Source organism: Onthophagus taurus, chromosome 3 (genome assembly GCF_036711975.1).
Source record: "Onthophagus taurus isolate NC chromosome 3, IU_Otau_3.0, whole genome shotgun sequence".
Taxonomy (NCBI): Eukaryota; Metazoa; Arthropoda; class Insecta; order Coleoptera; family Scarabaeidae; genus Onthophagus; species Onthophagus taurus.
In genome coordinates this window covers 1,928,913-1,947,158 of record NC_091968.1, presented here as the reverse complement: position 1 = coordinate 1,947,158, position 18,246 = coordinate 1,928,913, and the positions used below count along the sequence as shown (strand labels likewise).

Here is an 18,246-nt window from a genome sequence, read left to right as displayed (position 1 = left end):
CTACTCAGCTCTACCAATACGTTTCCGTCCTTTGTTTGCCGAACCAGCTTGACGGTAGTCTCCGTGTCTTCCGGTTTTGTGCTGCCTCGTAGCTCGCGCAGGATGTCTGCATACGTTTTCCCTGTGCTAGGTTTGATCAGCAGGGCCGGGTTTCTAGATCTCGGAGCTCTGGCTTTCCCAGGCTTCTTAATAGGGGCGTCTTGAGGGAGATTTTGTACGGCGGTTGCCTCCGTTGTCTCCTCTCTTTCCTTGTTTTTTATTCTCTTCTTTTTGTCGGTTCGTGCCACCTCAATCCATTGCGGTACCAGCGGGTTTCGCTGTGGCAACTTGTCTTCTCGGTCTTCTTGTCGCTCTCCGCCTTTGTTCTCCCGTCGTCTTTTGTCGCTTCCGACTGCCGGGCTTGTTGCATTTCGCTTCTTAGCGGTTTTATTTTGCAAGTCCTTTATAAGGTGGAACAGTGCAACTGCATAGTACTTTCGTAACTACGGTTAGCGCATTCATATATTGCGAGTTATATGAAATTCCCTGTATATCATAGATATGCCAGAAACAAGACCTGAAAAGCTCGGCTACGCTGATGACTGAGCTTTTGCAATAAGATGTACATATGTAGATCCTTCGAAGAATCAAAGATCTTGACAGCTGACCTAGAGAATATGGAAAAATGATTCACCGTGTATAAAGAAAACTTTCCGTGAGGTATTTAAAAGACTCCACGCCATAATTAAGAATTAAGGCTTAATTTAAGACATAAAAATTAGAAACTAAGTTTATAAATTTATCAATCGAAACTCACTAAAGAATTTTTATGAAAGAATTATATTTAATTCAGTTTAGTTTAATTGCAATATCTCTAATTTTAAGTTGAATAATTAAAAACAAATAAGTTTCGGATGTTTTTTAAATTAAATTTAATTAAAACTATGAAGAAAAAATGTATTGATTAAAAAAACATTAGTCACTCGAAACGTCAAAAAAGTAGAATTAATTTTTTTGATTATCAATGTTTTTTTTTCAACTTAAATTTAATTTTATGTATTTATTCCTTTCTTAATTAATTCTTAATAAAAATAATGCAAAAAGAATTAAATTCCTTTTTAAATTACGTTTCAAATTGAATTAAATCGTAATCCCATTAACATAAATAATAAAAGATCGTCAATTTTCAGTAAGATATTAACTTTATAGATCACCCTTTTTTATTTTTATTTTCACTTGACATTTTTAATCAATTAATTGAATAAGAATTTGCTGGGGTTTTAAAATATAATCAAATATGAACCACGACACAAGAATCTGTTTTTTGCAAAATTTTTATGGTATAAGCAACTTAAACGACAAACTTAAGTTTATAAATTTATCAATCGAAACTCTCTAAACAATTTTTATTAAAGAATTATATTTAATTCATTTTAGTTTAATTGCATTATCTGGAATTTTAAGTTGAATAATTAAAAACAAATAAGTTTCGAATGTTTTTTAAATTAAATTTAATTAAAACTATGAAGAAAAAATTTATTGATTAAAAAAACATGAGTCACTCGAAATGTCAAAAAAGTAGAATTAATTTTTTTGATTATCAATGTTTTTTTTTTTCAATTTAAATTTAATTTTATGTATTTATTCCTTTCTTAATTAATTCTTAATAAAAATAATGCAAAAGGAATTAAATTCCTTGTTAAATTACGTTTCAAATTGAATTAAATCGTAATCCCATTAACATAAATAATAAAAGACCGTCAATTTTCAGTAAGATATTAACTTTATAGATCACCCTTTTTTATTTTTATTTTCACTTGACATTTTTAATCAATTATTGAATAAGATTTTGCTTGGTTTTACGACGCAAGAATCGGTTTTTGCAAAATTTTTGTAGTATAAGCAACTTAAACGACAATATTGTAAATTTAAGTTTGTAAATTTATCAATCGAAACTCACTAAACAATTTATAATTCATACTATTTAATTCAAACAATTTAATTCATTTTAGTTTAATTACAATATCTCTAATTGTAAGTTGAATAATTAAAAACTACTTGCTTTTAATTATTCAACTTAAAATAATAATTAAAACTGAAAAGAAAAAATTTATTGATTAAAAAAACATGACCCAATCGAAACATCAAAAAAGTCGAATTAATTTTTTAATTATCAATGTTTTTTTTTCAATTTAAACTTAATTTTATGTATTTATTTCTTTCTTAATTAATTCTTAATAAAAATAATGCAAAAGGAATTAAATTTCTTTTTAAATTACCGTTCATATTGAATTAAATCGTAATCCCATTAACATAAATAATAAAAGATCGTCAATTCTCAGTAAGATATTAACTTTATAGATCACCCTTTTTTATTTTTATTTTCACTTGACATTTTTAATCAATTAATTGAATAAGATTTTGCACGAAATGAGATGAACCTCGACGTAAGAATCTGTTATAGCAAATTTTTGTAGTATAAGCAACTTAAACGACCTTGACTTTGTGAGTACAGGTAACACGAACGGGGAATCCCGCTTCGGTCAATTCCCTTGGTAAAGATTATAATCCGGTCGTTGACTATTCGCTCGCAATTTGTTATGATTTAAGAATCTCCATGTAAATTGGTTTAATAAACTGATAATAAAAAAGGCGTCAGTTTTAAAAATAATGAAAATGTTTTCTGAAAATAATTAAAACCTGGTGGAGCTTCAACCAGTTTGCGACGTGGTCATCTTGTAAGTTATTTAACTTAATTGGTTTCCTTTAAAATACAAATAAAAAGGATTCGAAGAGAGAACGGGTTAATTTAAAACCTCATTCGATATCAAACCGCCGAGACGAAATCATCAAAGATGACAATTTTTTCAAGCATTTTTCTAATAAACGTATTTTTTATTTTGGTTCGTGGTCAACTCGTGGAAAAAGATTTTAAAGCCATTCACACTTACGTTAATGCTGTATTCAACAACGAAAACCCGCATTGGGTTCCTGAAAATTTCACTTTAGTCAGTACAACCCCCTTACCGGTAGTGAAAGCGGTGCCAAGATGCGGTGAAGGGGGATCGAGAGGCATAAAGATTTGTGTACGTTATGATGAATGTGATCCAGCTACGAAAGCGGTTAAAGACCCTCAGGTTTATGTACAACTTACTAGTGTACACGAAGTTGATAAAGGGTGAGTGCTTTTTTGGCAAATTTGGCTAAATAATTAATATTAACTATTTAAGCGATTTGGAAACGGAATGTAATAATCTCATGGATACTTGTTGCTTTTTATATCCCCCAAATCCAACTACGATTAAACCAACTACGAGTAATTCGAGTACAACTAATTCAAATACTTTTCAACTAACTACACCTACACCAACAACTAATAAACCAACTGAAATATCAATTAGTTATTGTGGAAAAAGGAATTATCAAGGTCTCAATTCTTCTATAACAGTTAAAAATGATGAAGCTCAATACGGGGAGTTCCCGTGGGTTATTGCAATTGTTAAAACCCAGTATAACCCAATCTTAAATGAGTCTGCCTTGGATTGTAGTGGTTCGCTAATCCATCCGGGGGTTGTTTTAACTGCTAGTTATTGTGTGCAACAGTACATAGATAAACCAAATCAATTAAAAGTTTTGGCTGGCGAATGGGATAGTTTATCAGAACAAGAAATTTATCCAACACAAGAACGCGGGGTTACAAAAATAATTATCCATGAAAATTACGATCCAAACACTGGAGCAAATAATTTCGCCTTAATTTTCCTTGACAACATTTTTGCTCCGGCTAAAAATATACAAACGATATGTTTGCCATTACATAAACAACATATTGAATCAAGGAATTGCTTCATCACCGAATGGGGACAAGATCGCTTTAATAGTAAGTACTTTTCTCTTTTAACATTAAAATAAATCTTAATCATTTTCCAGATCGTACATTAAATTCAAACATTTTAAAAAAACTTGAACTCCCAATTGTTCCCCGGGATATTTGCCAACAACAATTTCGTGCAAATCAATATGGCCCTGATTATCTCCTTCCCGAATCGATGGTTTGTGCTGGAGGATATACTTCGGAAAATTGCATTGTAATAAGGACTAATTTTTGTTTGTTAAATTAAAACAAAATTTTTTTGATTTTATATTTTAGGGCGATCCTGGGACTCCATTAATTTGTCCAGATCCACATAACAAGAACAGATATATTCAGGTCGGTATTTTAATAGGAGGACTCACTTGCGGTAATGGACCGCGAGCTTACGCCAACATAGCCAGGGCTAGACATTGGATAGATGACAAAATATCAATGATGGGTTATGACTCAATTACTTACGCACGATGAAATAACAAAAAATTAATTAAAGTATCGTGAAGGAAACTAGCCAATCACACGACGCTTCATTAACGCCATCTATTATCATATTCACAAGACTTGTATAACAAAAACATTTTTTTGTTTTGCTTTTATGTAATCTGAATGAAAATAAAATACAATACAAAGAGAAAGCTTTGATTTTGTCTTTTTTATTTAACATCATCATCATGGTTAGTTCTATAGCTGTTGTGTGATTTGTCTATCAAGCGTTTGTCACAATATGTACATTACATTACATTACATTACATAGAATACATATCGGGTAGGCGGACCAACCAACCTTGCACCGCGACCCTAAGGATCTATTGTACCCCGATAGATATCGTTATCAAATTTCACCGTGCAGTCCAATGCTCTTAACGAACATTAATACCTTGCTCGGCGAAAGGTCATTCAGATCTTTTGAGGAGATAAACTGCGACCCAAAAATCGAGAATCTGATACGGTTAACGGCAGGGCAGTGGCATAAAACATGCTCAACCGTCTCCGCTTCCTCCGCACATAGTCGGCATTCAACATCGTCGGCTAAACCCAACAAGTTGAGGTGTGCTTTTAATCGACAGTGCCCAGTAAAAACACCCATTAGAACTTTTATGCTACTACGGGCAAGTCCTAAAATATTCCCGGGTTTGACAGTGGCGATGTTAATAAACACCTTAGCATGTCTCATTCCAGGAGAACTGGTCCACAGTAGGCGAAGTCTCTCTTCAGCCCACAGTCCAATCCTATATTTGGCCATCGCAAATGATACCCCAACTGCTGGTTCCGGTCCCACAAACGCTTCAGCGCTGCCATCTCGTGCTAGCTTATCTGCCGCTTCATTGCCAGCAACACCAGAGTGACCCGGGACCCAGATCAGAGAGACTCTGTTATCACAACTCAGTGTGTTTAATGTTCTCTTACAATCATTAACCAGAGCCGACACCGTTTTCACGGCTTGCAGCGCCTGGAGAGCGGCTTGACTGTCTGAGAAAATTCGTACTGTCATGTTCTTCACCCCTCTTTCAGAGAGGATTTTAGCACCCATGTCAATAGCAAATACTTCCGCCTGGAATACAGTACAGTACGTACCCAGGCTGTAGGCTTGCTTAATTCGAGGTGTCTGGCAGTATACTCCTGCTCCTACCCCTTCAGGCGTTTTTGATCCATCTGTGTACAAGCAAATGTCTGCCCGAACCAGAGAATTTTCATTTTCGATCCAGGACTGCCGCTCAGGCAGTACAATCTGCTATCGAGCATTAATCACTGATAGTGATACCGCCAAATCTGACGGCATTGATAGCACAGTATCAGTGCTTATAATGTCTTCCGCAGTCCATTGGTAGGAAATGTCGGAACAGTTTTGAGCATATTGCTTAAATCTGTAAATGGTTGTTCTAGCCACTTTCTCTATATGCAAATGCAGAGGAGATTGGCCAAGCAGAACCTCCATTGCTAGAGTTGGCGTTGTGCCTATCGCACCAGAGATTGCCAATCCAGCTACTCGTTGAATTCGTGAAAGTTTACTGATAACTGAAGTCTGTCGGACTTTCCTATACCAGGCTGCTGCTCCGTATGTGATCATAGGTCTAACCACAGTCACATAGAGCCAGTACAGTCTTTCAGGGGTAAAACCCCAATTTTTTCCACAAAGACTGCGACAAGTCCACAAGGATAGTCTAGCTTTGTGCAAAACTCCCTGCAAATGTCTATTCCATGACAGGGTTTTGTCTAGGATTACTCCTAGATATTTGACTTCCTTTGAGAAAGGAATTTCTTCACCTTGGATAGTTGGGCGGATTAGTCCATCCAACTTTCGCTTCCTGGTGAAGGGCATAACAATTGTCTTTTGCGGGTTTATTGAGAGGTTCTCTCCCTTACACCAAGCGCAAATGGTATCTAGGGTCACCTGGAGGACTTTAGATATCCTCGGCAAACAGGTTCCTTTGACCATAACGACAATGTCATCAGCATAAGCTTGTATTTCCACACCAACGGCTTCGACTATCGCAATCAGATCGTCAACTAGAAGGGACCAAAGCAGGGGAGATAACACCCCTCCCTGCGGGCAGCCACCTCCCGGCCTGAAGCGTATCGTATCACCGTGAAGTGAAGTAGAAACTATTCTACTATCAAGCATATGGCGGATCCAACCCGCTCTAGTTGCTTCCACTCCCCTGTCAAGAGCAGCTCTTTCAAGAGATTGTGGTATTGCGTTGTTGAACGCTCCCTCTATATCCAGAAACGCACAAACCAAGACCTGCAGCGTCCTGGATACTCTACTAACTAAGTTGTGTAGAGCCAATTCTGCTGATTTTCCCGCTTGATAAGCATACTGGTGGCGACTCAGTGGACCAGATACCAATGGCACCGTACGGATATACCGTTCCAGAACTTTTTCAAGGGTTTTCAGCAGAAATGACGTTAGGCTGATGGGTCGAAAGGCATTAGGAGTAGGGACCGAACGGCCCGCTTTGGGTATATAAGATACCCGTACATTAGTCCATTCTGCCGGCACATATTTCCAGGCGACACTCGCTCTGAAAATTTTTACCAAAATTGGCAACAACAAAGACCTCCCCTGCTGTAACAAAGCAGGAAAGATATTGTCTTCTCCAGGCGATTTGAACGGCTTAAACGTTTGAATTGCCTGGTCCACAGATGTGTAAGTGTCGACTTTTCTAGCCACACTCCAATCCGTATTTGAGGGGCGCTTTGCCTTGCAGGAATAGCCCGCTGTGGCATTATCGGCCCTCATCATCAGGCTTCCTGGGAAATGAGTCTGCATGAGAAGCTCCAACGAGGCTCTGCTAGAGTCCGTAAAACTACTATCAGGCCGCCTAAGTGATCCCAGGGGTAGTGCCGGATCTCTAGCGAGAATCTTGTGAATTCTTGCACTGCTGGGTGTGTCTTTCACTCCCTCACAGAACCTCCTCCATGACTCTCTTTTTGCCTTACGTATGTTTTTGGTGTAATTCGTTAGAGCTTGTTTATATTTTTCCCATTCACCTAATGTCTTGGCCCGGTTGAAAAGCTTTCGGACCTCTTGTCTTTCGGAGCTAAGAGATTCGTTCCACCAGGGTGTGCCCCGATTACTACTTTTCACCTTCAGTGGACTGCTACTGTGATATGCAGAGCGAATTGCCACAGAGATCTGCTCCGTGGCTATTTCAACCTGATCACAGTTCCTAACGGTTGCGATAACACTAATTAGGTTATCTGCAAGGCAACTCTTAAACAGATCCCAATTAGTGCTACGGGGATTACGGTACGTACAGTCCGATTTCATCCCTAGATCAATTTTAAATTGAATATGTCTGGTCTGAACACGACGGTTCAGAGGATACCCTCCAGGAGGTTATCTTAGAGCTTAATATAATTGAGCTGAACGTAATGTCAAGTACCTCTGCTCTATTTCTGGTAACAAAGGTTGGTTTGGCGCCTACATTATTAACAGTAAGCCCCTCCCCTAATTGGTAGTCAAAAAGTAACTCACCTCTTTCATTTGTGTTGGTGCTTGCCCACATTGTGTGGTGGTGCCCACAATATGTATAATGTAAAATTATTATTGAATCAATTGATTGATTCCTTTACTTATCACAACAAAAACAACGTTATTATTTGATAATTGCAGTTAGAAAGGTCACGATAAGAAAAGATTTCTAGCTAAATTTGAATCTTGGCCAGTCGACATTGAAGCATCGATATCATCACGACCTAAATAAATTTATTTCCAAGAAATCATCAACTATGTATATATTTCCACGAAATCTCCACGCTATCCTATTTATCATCGCTATTTCTGAATTGGCGTCGTCTCCAACAACCAAAACCAATCCACATTGGGTTCCTGCGGGTGGTGATTTAGAGCCTGAAAATCTTATACCACGAATGACCGCATTGGCTAGGTGTGGTGAAGGAAAAACAGAAGGAGTAAAAATTTGCGTTCCTTACTATAAATGCGATCCTTTTACGGGTGAGGTTTTACCTAACGGAAATATAGCAACTAATTACATAGATATAAAGTGAGTAAAATAATTAGAAAAGGAACAATAATCAACATTAAATGTATTACTTTTCCTTTTTAGGGATCTTGAAAATGAATGCGAACATATTACGGAAAGTTGTTGCTTTTTACCTGGTAAAGGTAGATCAAAAAATCATAATGTAACATCGGGGAAGGTCTAAATCTACTCAGCAACAACATTTTATTGTATACATATACATACTAGTACATTGTAATTTATACATACTTTGTATAAACCAGATTGTTGTTATTATTTCAATAAGTTTGGCGAATTTCTATTTGTTGACCTTTTACTTGCATAATCAATACACATTGAAATTAATTTGAAGTTATCTCAAGAATTATTAATTTAATCAAAAAAATGCTTAAGGAATATTTATTTGGAATTAAGAAAGTAATATTTTTTCTTAATAGCATTTTTCGAAATTCCAACATTTTAATTTTCCCACTGAATAGTACATTAAATGCGACTCAATGCAACTCGAAAGATATCATTTTTATTGAAAAATGTTTCGTATAATATTTGTTAATAAAGTCTTTTAAAACCAACTTTTTGCCTAAAAAATTCGAAATCTCCACTAGATGGCGCTGCATGCTGGTATAAAAAGTAATATTTTTGAGGTTATTTCAAGAATTATTAATTTAATCAAAAAAATGCTTAAGGAATATGTATTTGGAATTAAGAAAGTAATAATTTTTCTTAATAGCATTTTTCGAAATTCCAACATTTTAATTTTCCCACTGAATAGTACGTTAAATGCGACTCAATGGAACTCATTGTAACTCGAAGGATATCATTTTTATTGAAAAATGTTTCGTATAATATTTGTTAATAAAGCCTTTTAAAATCAACTTTTTGCCTAAAAAATTCGAAATCCTCACCAGATGGCGCTGCATACTGGTATAAAAAGTAATATTTTTCAAGTTATTTCAAGAATTATTAATTTTATCAAAAAAATGCTTAAGGAATATTTATTTAGAATTAAGAAAGTAATAATTTTTCTTAATAGCATTTTTCGAAATTCCAACATTTTAATTTTCCCACTGAATAGTACGTTAAATGCGACTCAATGGAACTTATTGTAACTCGAACGATATCATTTTTATTGAAAAATGTTTCGTATAATATTTGTTAATAAAGTCTTTTAAAATCAACTTTTTGCCTAAAAAATTCGAAATCCCCACTAGATGGCGCTGCATGCTGGTATAAAAAGTAATATTTTTGAGGTTATCTCAAGAATTATTAATTTTATCAAAGAAATGCTTAAGGAATAGGTATTTGGAATTAAGAAAGTAATAATTTTTCTTAATAGCATTTTTCGAAATTCCAACATTTTAATTTTCCCACTGAATAGTACGTTAAATGCGAGTCAATGGAACTCATTGTAACTCGAAGGATATCATTTTTATTGAAAAATGTTTCGTATAATATTTGTTAATAAAGTCTTTTAAAATCAACTTTTCGCCTAAAAAATTCGAAATCCCCACCAGATGGCGCTGCATGCTGGTATATAAAGTAATATTTTTCAAGTTATTTCAAGAATTATTAATTTTATCAAAAAAATGCTTAATGAATATTTATTTAGAATTAAGAAAGTAATAATTTTTCTTAATAGCATTTTTCGAAATTCCGACATTTTAATTTTCCCACTGAATAGTACGTTAAATGCAACTCAATGGAACTCATTGTAACTCGAAGGATATCATTTTCATTGAAAAATGTTTCGTATAATATTTGTTAATAAAGTCTTTTAAAATCAACTTTTTGCCTAAAATATTCGAAATCTCCACCAGATAGCACTGCATGCTGGTATAAAAAGTAATATTTTTCAAGTTATTTCAAGAATTATTAATTTTATCAAAAAAATGCTTAAGGAATATTTATTTGGAATTAAGAAAGTAATAATTTTTCTTAATAGCATTTTTCGAAATTCCAACATTTTAATTTTCCCACTGAATAGTACGTTAAATGCGACTCAATGCAACTCGAAAGATATCATTTTTATTGAAAAATGTTTCGTATAATATTTGTTAATAATCTCTTTTAAAATCAACTTTTTACCTAAAATATTCGAAATCTCCACCAGATAGCGCTGCATGTTGGTATAAAAAGTAATATTTTTCAAGTTATTTCAAGAATTATTAATTTTATCAAAAAAATGCTTAAGGAATATTTATTTGGAATTAAGAAAGTAATAATTTTTCTTAATAGCATTTTTCGAAATTCCAACATTTTAATTTTCCCACTGAATAGTACGTTAAATGCGACTCAATGCAACTCGAAAGATATCATTTTTATTGAAAAATGTTTCGTATAATATTTGTTAATAAAATCTTTTAAAACCAACTTTTTGCCTAAAAAATTCGAAATCTCCACCAGATAGCGCTGCATGCTGGTATAAAAAGTAATATTTTTCAAGTTATTTCAAAAATTATTAATTTTATCAAAAAAATGCTTAAGGAATATTTATTTGAAATTAAGAAAGTAATAATTTTTCTTAATAGCATTTTTAGAAATTCCAACATTTTAATTTTCCCACTGAATAGTACGTTAAATGCGACTCAATGGAACTCATTGTAACCCGAAGGATATCATTTTTATTGAAAAATGTTTCGTATAATATTTGTTAATAAAGTCTTTTAAAATCAACTTTTTGCCTAAAAAATTCGAAATCTTCACCAGATAGCGCTGCATGCTGGTATAAAAAATAATATTTTTCAAGTTATTTCAAAAATTATTAATTTTATCAAAAAAATGCTTAAGGAATAGGTATTTGGAATTAAGAAAGTAATAATTTTTCTTAATAGCATTTTTCGAAATTCCAACATTTTAATTTTCCCACTGAATAGTACGTTAAATGCGAGTCAATGGAACTCATTGTAACTCGAAGGATATCATTTTTATTGAAAAATGTTTCGTATAATATTTGTTAATAAAGTCTTTTAAAATCAACTTTTCGCCTAAAAAATTCGAAATCCCCACCAGATGGCGCTGCATGCTGGTATATAAAGTAATATTTTTCAAGTTATTTCAAGAATTATTAATTTTATCAAAAAAATGCTTAATGAATATTTATTTAGAATTAAGAAAGTAATAATTTTTCTTAATAGCATTTTTCGAAATTCCGACATTTTAATTTTCCCACTGAATAGTACGTTAAATGCAACTCAATGGAACTCATTGTAACTCGAAGGATATCATTTTCATTGAAAAATGTTTCGTATAATATTTGTTAATAAAGTCTTTTAAAATCAACTTTTTGCCTAAAATATTCGAAATCTCCACCAGATAGCACTGCATGCTGGTATAAAAAGTAATATTTTTCAAGTTATTTCAAGAATTATTAATTTTATCAAAAAAATGCTTAAGGAATATTTATTTGGAATTAAGAAAGTAATAATTTTTCTTAATAGCATTTTTCGAAATTCCAACATTTTAATTTTCCCACTGAATAGTACGTTAAATGCGACTCAATGCAACTCGAAAGATATCATTTTTATTGAAAAATGTTTCGTATAATATTTGTTAATAATCTCTTTTAAAATCAACTTTTTACCTAAAATATTCGAAATCTCCACCAGATAGCGCTGCATGTTGGTATAAAAAGTAATATTTTTCAAGTTATTTCAAGAATTATTAATTTTATCAAAAAAATGCTTAAGGAATATTTATTTGGAATTAAGAAAGTAATAATTTTTCTTAATAGCATTTTTCGAAATTCCAACATTTTAATTTTCCCACTGAATAGTACGTTAAATGCGACTCAATGCAACTCGAAAGATATCATTTTTATTGAAAAATGTTTCGTATAATATTTGTTAATAATCTCTTTTAAAATCAACTTTTTACCTAAAATATTCGAAATCTCCACCAGATAGCGCTGCATGTTGGTATAAAAAGTAATATTTTTCAAGTTATTTCAAGAATTATTAATTTTATCAAAAAAATGCTTAAGGAATATTTATTTGGAATTAAGAAAGTAATAATTTTTCTTAATAGCATTTTTCGAAATTCCAACATTTTAATTTTCCCACTGAATAGTACGTTAAATGCGACTCAATGCAACTCGAAAGATATCATTTTTATTGAAAAATGTTTCGTATAATATTTGTTAATAAACTCTTTTAAAATCAACTTTTTACCTAAAATATTCGAAATCTCCACCAGATAGCGCTGCATGTTGGTATAAAAAGTAATATTTTTCAAGTTATTTCAAGAATTATTAATTTTATCAAAAAAATGCTTAAGGAATATTTATTTGGAATTAAGAAAGTAATAATTTTTCTTAATAGCATTTTTCGAAATTCCAACATTTTAATTTTCCCACTGAATAGTACGTTAAATGCGACTCAATGGAACTCATTGTAACTCGAAGGATACCATTTTTATTGAAAAATGTTTCGTATAATATATGTTAATAAAGTATATAGCGCTGCATGCTGGTATAAAAAGTAATATTTTTCAAGTTACTTCAAAAATTATTAATTTTATCAAAAAAATGCTTAAGGAATATATATTTAGAATTAAGAAAGCAACAATTTTTCTTAGCACCATTTTTTAAAATTCCATCATTTTAATTCTCACATTGTACGTTAAATTAATTAAAAATTGCATAGGTTGTGTTGTTTATAAGTTAAGATGTTTATTGTTTTTAGCATAATCATTAATCGATTGTTTTTCAAGTAATATTTTATTTTGGCCTTTAGATGCAGTAAATTATCTTTGTATACAGGCTGTCCCAGCGAGACCGGTCATTAGACGTTTCTGGGGTTCTGGCCAAAATAAAAATTTGAGAATTTAGACTTAAGTATTATCAATTACGTTCTCTTCGACTAAAATACTTTTTAGCCTTAGTTTTTTAGATTTCTAGCACTTCCGGTTATACCGGAAGTCGCCACTTACTTTATTTTTTTAAATGGAACACCTGTACATTTTTACATATTTGGATTTGTCTGTTTTCAAGGTTTATAAATAACTTTACTTTTTGCAATTTGATTCGGCCGTTCTCAAGTTATTCGAATTTTTCCAGAAAAATCTACTCCAGCAGATTCAAAAACTCAGAGAACACTCGATTTTTGCGATATCAATTTAGGATTCAGAACATGCTTGAGCAATATGATGGAGTATGTTTAGATGTCGAGAACGGCTTAACATTTATACAACGAACGTAATTGATAATACTTACGTCTAAATTCTCAAATTTTTATTTTGGCCAGAACCCTAGAAACGTCTAATCGCTGAGACACCCTGTATAGTATACTATCATTATCTTTTAAAAATAAAATGAAAGAAAACACACGAAAGAGAAGGAGGTGTATTTAAATTTTAAAACGTCGTAACCGTTATTCAGTGTAAGCTTGAGTTCGAAGATATCAAAAATGTATTCTCAAAGTCTCAGTCTAATCATAATTTTTATCGTTTTAATTTGTGGAGAAGAAGTCACCGAGCAGGTTAATTCTGTTAACATTTCTCGCTTATACAAAAGCAACCCACATTGGGTACCTCCGAATGGAAGATTGGTGCCTGATGGCGGTTCAAATGTTATGCTAGAACAAAAAAAATGCGGTGAAGGATCTATGAAAGGAATTCAAATTTGCGTACACTATAATAGATGCGATCCCATTACAAAAGAAATTATTCCAGAAACTGTAACACGAATGAGGGGTCTTTCTCTGTTTCCAATGTGAGTACCAATCACAATAATTAAATTGAATACACAAATTATGTCTTACAGTAAACAGGATCAATAGGTTATCCGAAGCCTACGATATTCCAGACCGACTGTAATGTAACACCATTACAATACGGCCTGGAATATCGTAGGCTCCGGGTTATGACATCTTTATACGTTTTATTCATAACGTTAAAAACAAGATTTAAATGTAATTGTTTTTAAAATTGTTTTTTTAATATTTAGTGGAACCGAATGTCCCGAACTTTTGGATATATGTTGTACTATATCAGAAAAAGATAGAACAACAACCACCTTATCAACTACAACAGAATTAACTCCAACTAAACCAACTCCTCCTGTACCAACTCCACCTATTCCTACATTTAAACCAACTACATTGAAACCAACCAGACCAAAACCAACTCAGCTACAACTTAGTTACTGTGGAATAAGAAATCCTAACGGTCTTAATTCTCCTAATGTAGGTGACGACAGTAACGAAGCCCGATATGGGGAATTTCCTTGGGTAGTCATGATTTTCAAAACTGATTATGATTCTAATGAGTCTCGCTCGATTTGTGGAGGATCATTAATTTCCCCGGCGGTCATTTTGACAGCCGCCCATTGTGTACAAAAGTGAGTCGATTATTTTTATTTTGTTAAATTAACAATATTTTTTTAAGCTATGTAAACAATTTAGATAAAATAAAAGTTCGCGCTGGCGAATGGGACATTTTATCGGAACAAGAGTCATATCCGAAACAAGATCGCGGTGTCTCACAAATAATTATCCACGCTAATTACAATCAAAATAGCGGAGAAAACAACTTCGCTTTAATTTTCCTTGAAAATCCTTATACCAGAGCGGAAAATATAGGAACGATTTGTTTGCCACTATATAGACAGGTTATTTACTCCAAAAATTGTTTTACTGGTGGATGGGGAAAGGAAAACGGTACGGATCTATCGCTGCGAGAACGCATCAATTGCATAAAGCAAATTTTTTTTCCAGCGCATTCAAGTTATTCAAATATTTTGAAGAAAATCGAACTACCAATCGTTTCGTATGATATTTGCCAAAAAGAACTGCGTAAAACAGAACTTGGACCTAGCTTCGTCCTACCCGATACTATGATATGTGCTGGAGAATATGGTAAAGATACATGTACGGTATGTTCCCAATCAAAGTTGAAATAAAAGTTCCATTTAATGATATTACTTTTTGAATTATTTTAGGGTGATGCTGGAGGTCCGTTGGTTTGTCCAGACCCATACAATCCGAAGAGATACGTCCAAGTTGGTATTGTGGCTTGGGGCGTTGGATGCTTTGAAGCTCCAGGGGTTTATTCTGACGTAGCTAGCGCTCGACATTGGATAGATGCTGTAATGGCTGATAAAGGTTATAATCCAATTCCATATTCATAATCAAATAAAAACATGAACATGCCATATTCATAATCCATAAATCTCGGTGTTGTAATGCTTTGAATACAATTATTGAGATGTAAATAAAAAAAATTTTAATTATGATGGTTCGTTTTTAACTAGTGATGGAACGGATAGTGATTTTCTGAAAAGCAGGATACCGGATATTCGGCAACCCCTTCAGCCGGATATCTGGTTATCCGGCCATTATGGTTATAATTTCTGGTACATTTCTAAAGTAATACCCTACATTGCCACATTATTTGAATAAAAATGAAATTAATAAGAAAGCTGATAAGATATCTCAACTTATTTGGATCCAAGATACAAAATAAACTTTTTTGATGCTTTGATTCTTCAAGAAATTAATTTTATAGCGAATTTTGAAAGTTATTGATGAAAATTTAACACGGCAGCATTTAACACGGGCTTTATCTTCTGCAGAAGCCAGGTAAGGGGTGGCGGTGTAATCATTCTAGTCAGAGATTGCTACAAATACGAAGAGATTACTGAGGTGAAAATGCTTAGTATCGAGCAACATGCAGAGAGGGGGGCGATTGTGATAACCAAGGAAAAGATTGCGGTTATGTCAATATACAGACCGCCTTCGGCGGTACAAAGTATCTTTCTGGAGCAACTTGAAGAAGCTCTCTTGTATATACAATTAAAATATCCAGAGTACGAACTACTGGTTACAGGGGACTTTAACATAGATGTAATCAAAGATTCAACTCAAAAAAGAGAATTAATCGACTTAACTACGTCTTACAACCTAATCAATTGCTTCGACACAGTGTCGAGGCCAGCATCAACAAGATGCGTAGATAATATATTTACAAACATTCCCACTCGATGTCGCAGGGAAACCACTTTGCAGTTGCATTTGTCAGATCACTACTGCCAGTTCATGCAGGTGTATAGAGATGGGAACAGTGTAGATAAAAAGGCAAAACTATCATACCGTATATATGATGAGTCTAATAAAAAGCTCTTTAAAGAAAAGATGGATACAGTCAATTGGGAGTCTATTATTCAACATGATTATGATGCGAATGAGTCCTATAATGCTTTCCATAATGAATTCCATCGCCTACACAACACGTGTTTTCCTGTAAAAAGCAAAACTAAATTTCAAAGCCAGCGACAAAGCTGTTTTCATAAATTGCCGGAATATATAAAGAAACAGAAAAACAACCTAAACCTGCTGGGAATGATTGCATCTGTGGAAAAAGGCGAAGAAGCATATGACCGATATAAACAGTACAAACTAGATTATCATCGTTGTTTAGAATTTGTACGGAAAGCCAACAACATCAAAGCTATTGAAACCGCAGATAACAAACAAAAAGTTATCTGGAGTATTGTTAAGAATGAGCGTCAGAAATCAAAACAAAAAAATCTGGGTAGCGAAATACAGGCTCACAATTTCAGTGAACATTTAGCACGTGATGTCGAAGTTCTCCTTGAACGGATGACTGCATCAACACGAAATTATAACACCTACCTAAAAAATAACCAAAACGACTACTCTAGATCATGTTTCTTTACAGCGACGAACCACCTCGAGGTGGTCGATATAATAAATGGTATCAAATCGAAGAGAAGCGAAGACGTTTATGGTATGTACACAGCGTTAATCAAAACTGTAGCTGCAAGTGCATCAATACCTTTGGCTGAAATCTTTAATAGGTGTCTGGACGAAGGCATATTTCCCGACAAATTGAAGGTCGCAAAAGTAACACCAATATATAAAAAGGGTGACGACAATTGTTGTGAAAACTATCGGCCTATCTCAATACTCCCTGTCATGTCAAAAATACTCGAAGAGCTAATAAAGAAAAGGCTAATGAGCTATCTGAAGAAATATGATATTTTGAATGATGCGCAGCATGGCTATAGGGAGGGACGATCTACAATCACAGCCATTGTAAAAGTTATTGAAGAGATCACAACAGCTCACGATCATCATGGAAAGGCTAGTATAACCTGCTGTGACCTAAGTCGTGCATTCGACACTGTTAACCACGAAATATTGTTAACCAAGATGTCAGCATATGGAATACGAGGAATTCCACTTGAATTAATGAAATCGTACCTTAACAATAGAAGCCAAACTATGAGTTGGTGTGGTGAAAGATCAGAAATGAGACCATGCAAACATGGCGTGCCCCAGGGGTCGATATTAGGTCCGATATTATTCATCATCTACATGAACGACCTTCCACACAATGTAAAAAATGTTACAAACTTCACATAAATGACTCTAAAACACAAACTTTACACTTTTTTAATTGTAGTGAAACATGCGTTAAATTTCTTGGGCTGACATTTGATGCTAAGTTGAATTGGCACAATCACGTGGACGCGCTGTGTAAACGTTTGACGTGTGGTGTGTATGTTGTGCGTCGATTGATGAATTGTGCTGATCAGAACGTTGCTAGGGCAGCCTACTTTTCTTGCCATCGCGATCTATGGTATCACCATCTGGGGCTCTTCGTCGGCTGTGGGAAGGGTGTTCCTACTGCAGAAGCGTTGTATACGTGCTGTGGAAAACCTATAACCGAAACAAACATGTAGACCGTCATTTAAAAAGTTAAATATACTTACATTACCGTGTGTATATATACTTACATGTTTATATTATGTACACAGCAGTGAACATTTTAAAAGAAATAACTTTAAACACGAGTATAATACTCGTAATAAACATTTGTTAGAAGTGCCGTTGCACCGTCTAAATTTGACCAGACAGGGCGTCGATTATCACGGCGTCAAACTTTATAATA

General features: G+C 33.8%; 2 protein-coding genes across 2 annotated transcripts; both read left to right on the top strand.

Annotated features, from left to right (window-relative positions):
• Positions 1-2,779: 2,779 nt before the first annotated feature.
• LOC111420728 (phenoloxidase-activating factor 2-like) lies at positions 2,780-4,492 on the top strand. The gene is made up of 4 exons (XM_023053768.2): positions 2,780-3,157; positions 3,210-3,859; positions 3,910-4,067; positions 4,130-4,492. The coding sequence occupies exons 1-4, from the start codon at positions 2,835-2,837 to the stop codon at positions 4,319-4,321; spliced, it is 1,323 nt and encodes a 440-aa protein (XP_022909536.2). The 5' UTR covers positions 2,780-2,834; the 3' UTR covers positions 4,322-4,492.
• A 9,202-nt stretch (positions 4,493-13,694) lies between these two features.
• LOC111420730 (phenoloxidase-activating factor 2-like) lies at positions 13,695-15,508 on the top strand. The gene is made up of 5 exons (XM_023053772.2): positions 13,695-14,044; positions 14,279-14,671; positions 14,719-14,990; positions 15,048-15,205; positions 15,272-15,508. The coding sequence occupies exons 1-5, from the start codon at positions 13,740-13,742 to the stop codon at positions 15,458-15,460; spliced, it is 1,317 nt and encodes a 438-aa protein (XP_022909540.2). The 5' UTR covers positions 13,695-13,739; the 3' UTR covers positions 15,461-15,508.
• The last annotated feature ends 2,738 nt before the right edge of the window (positions 15,509-18,246 follow it).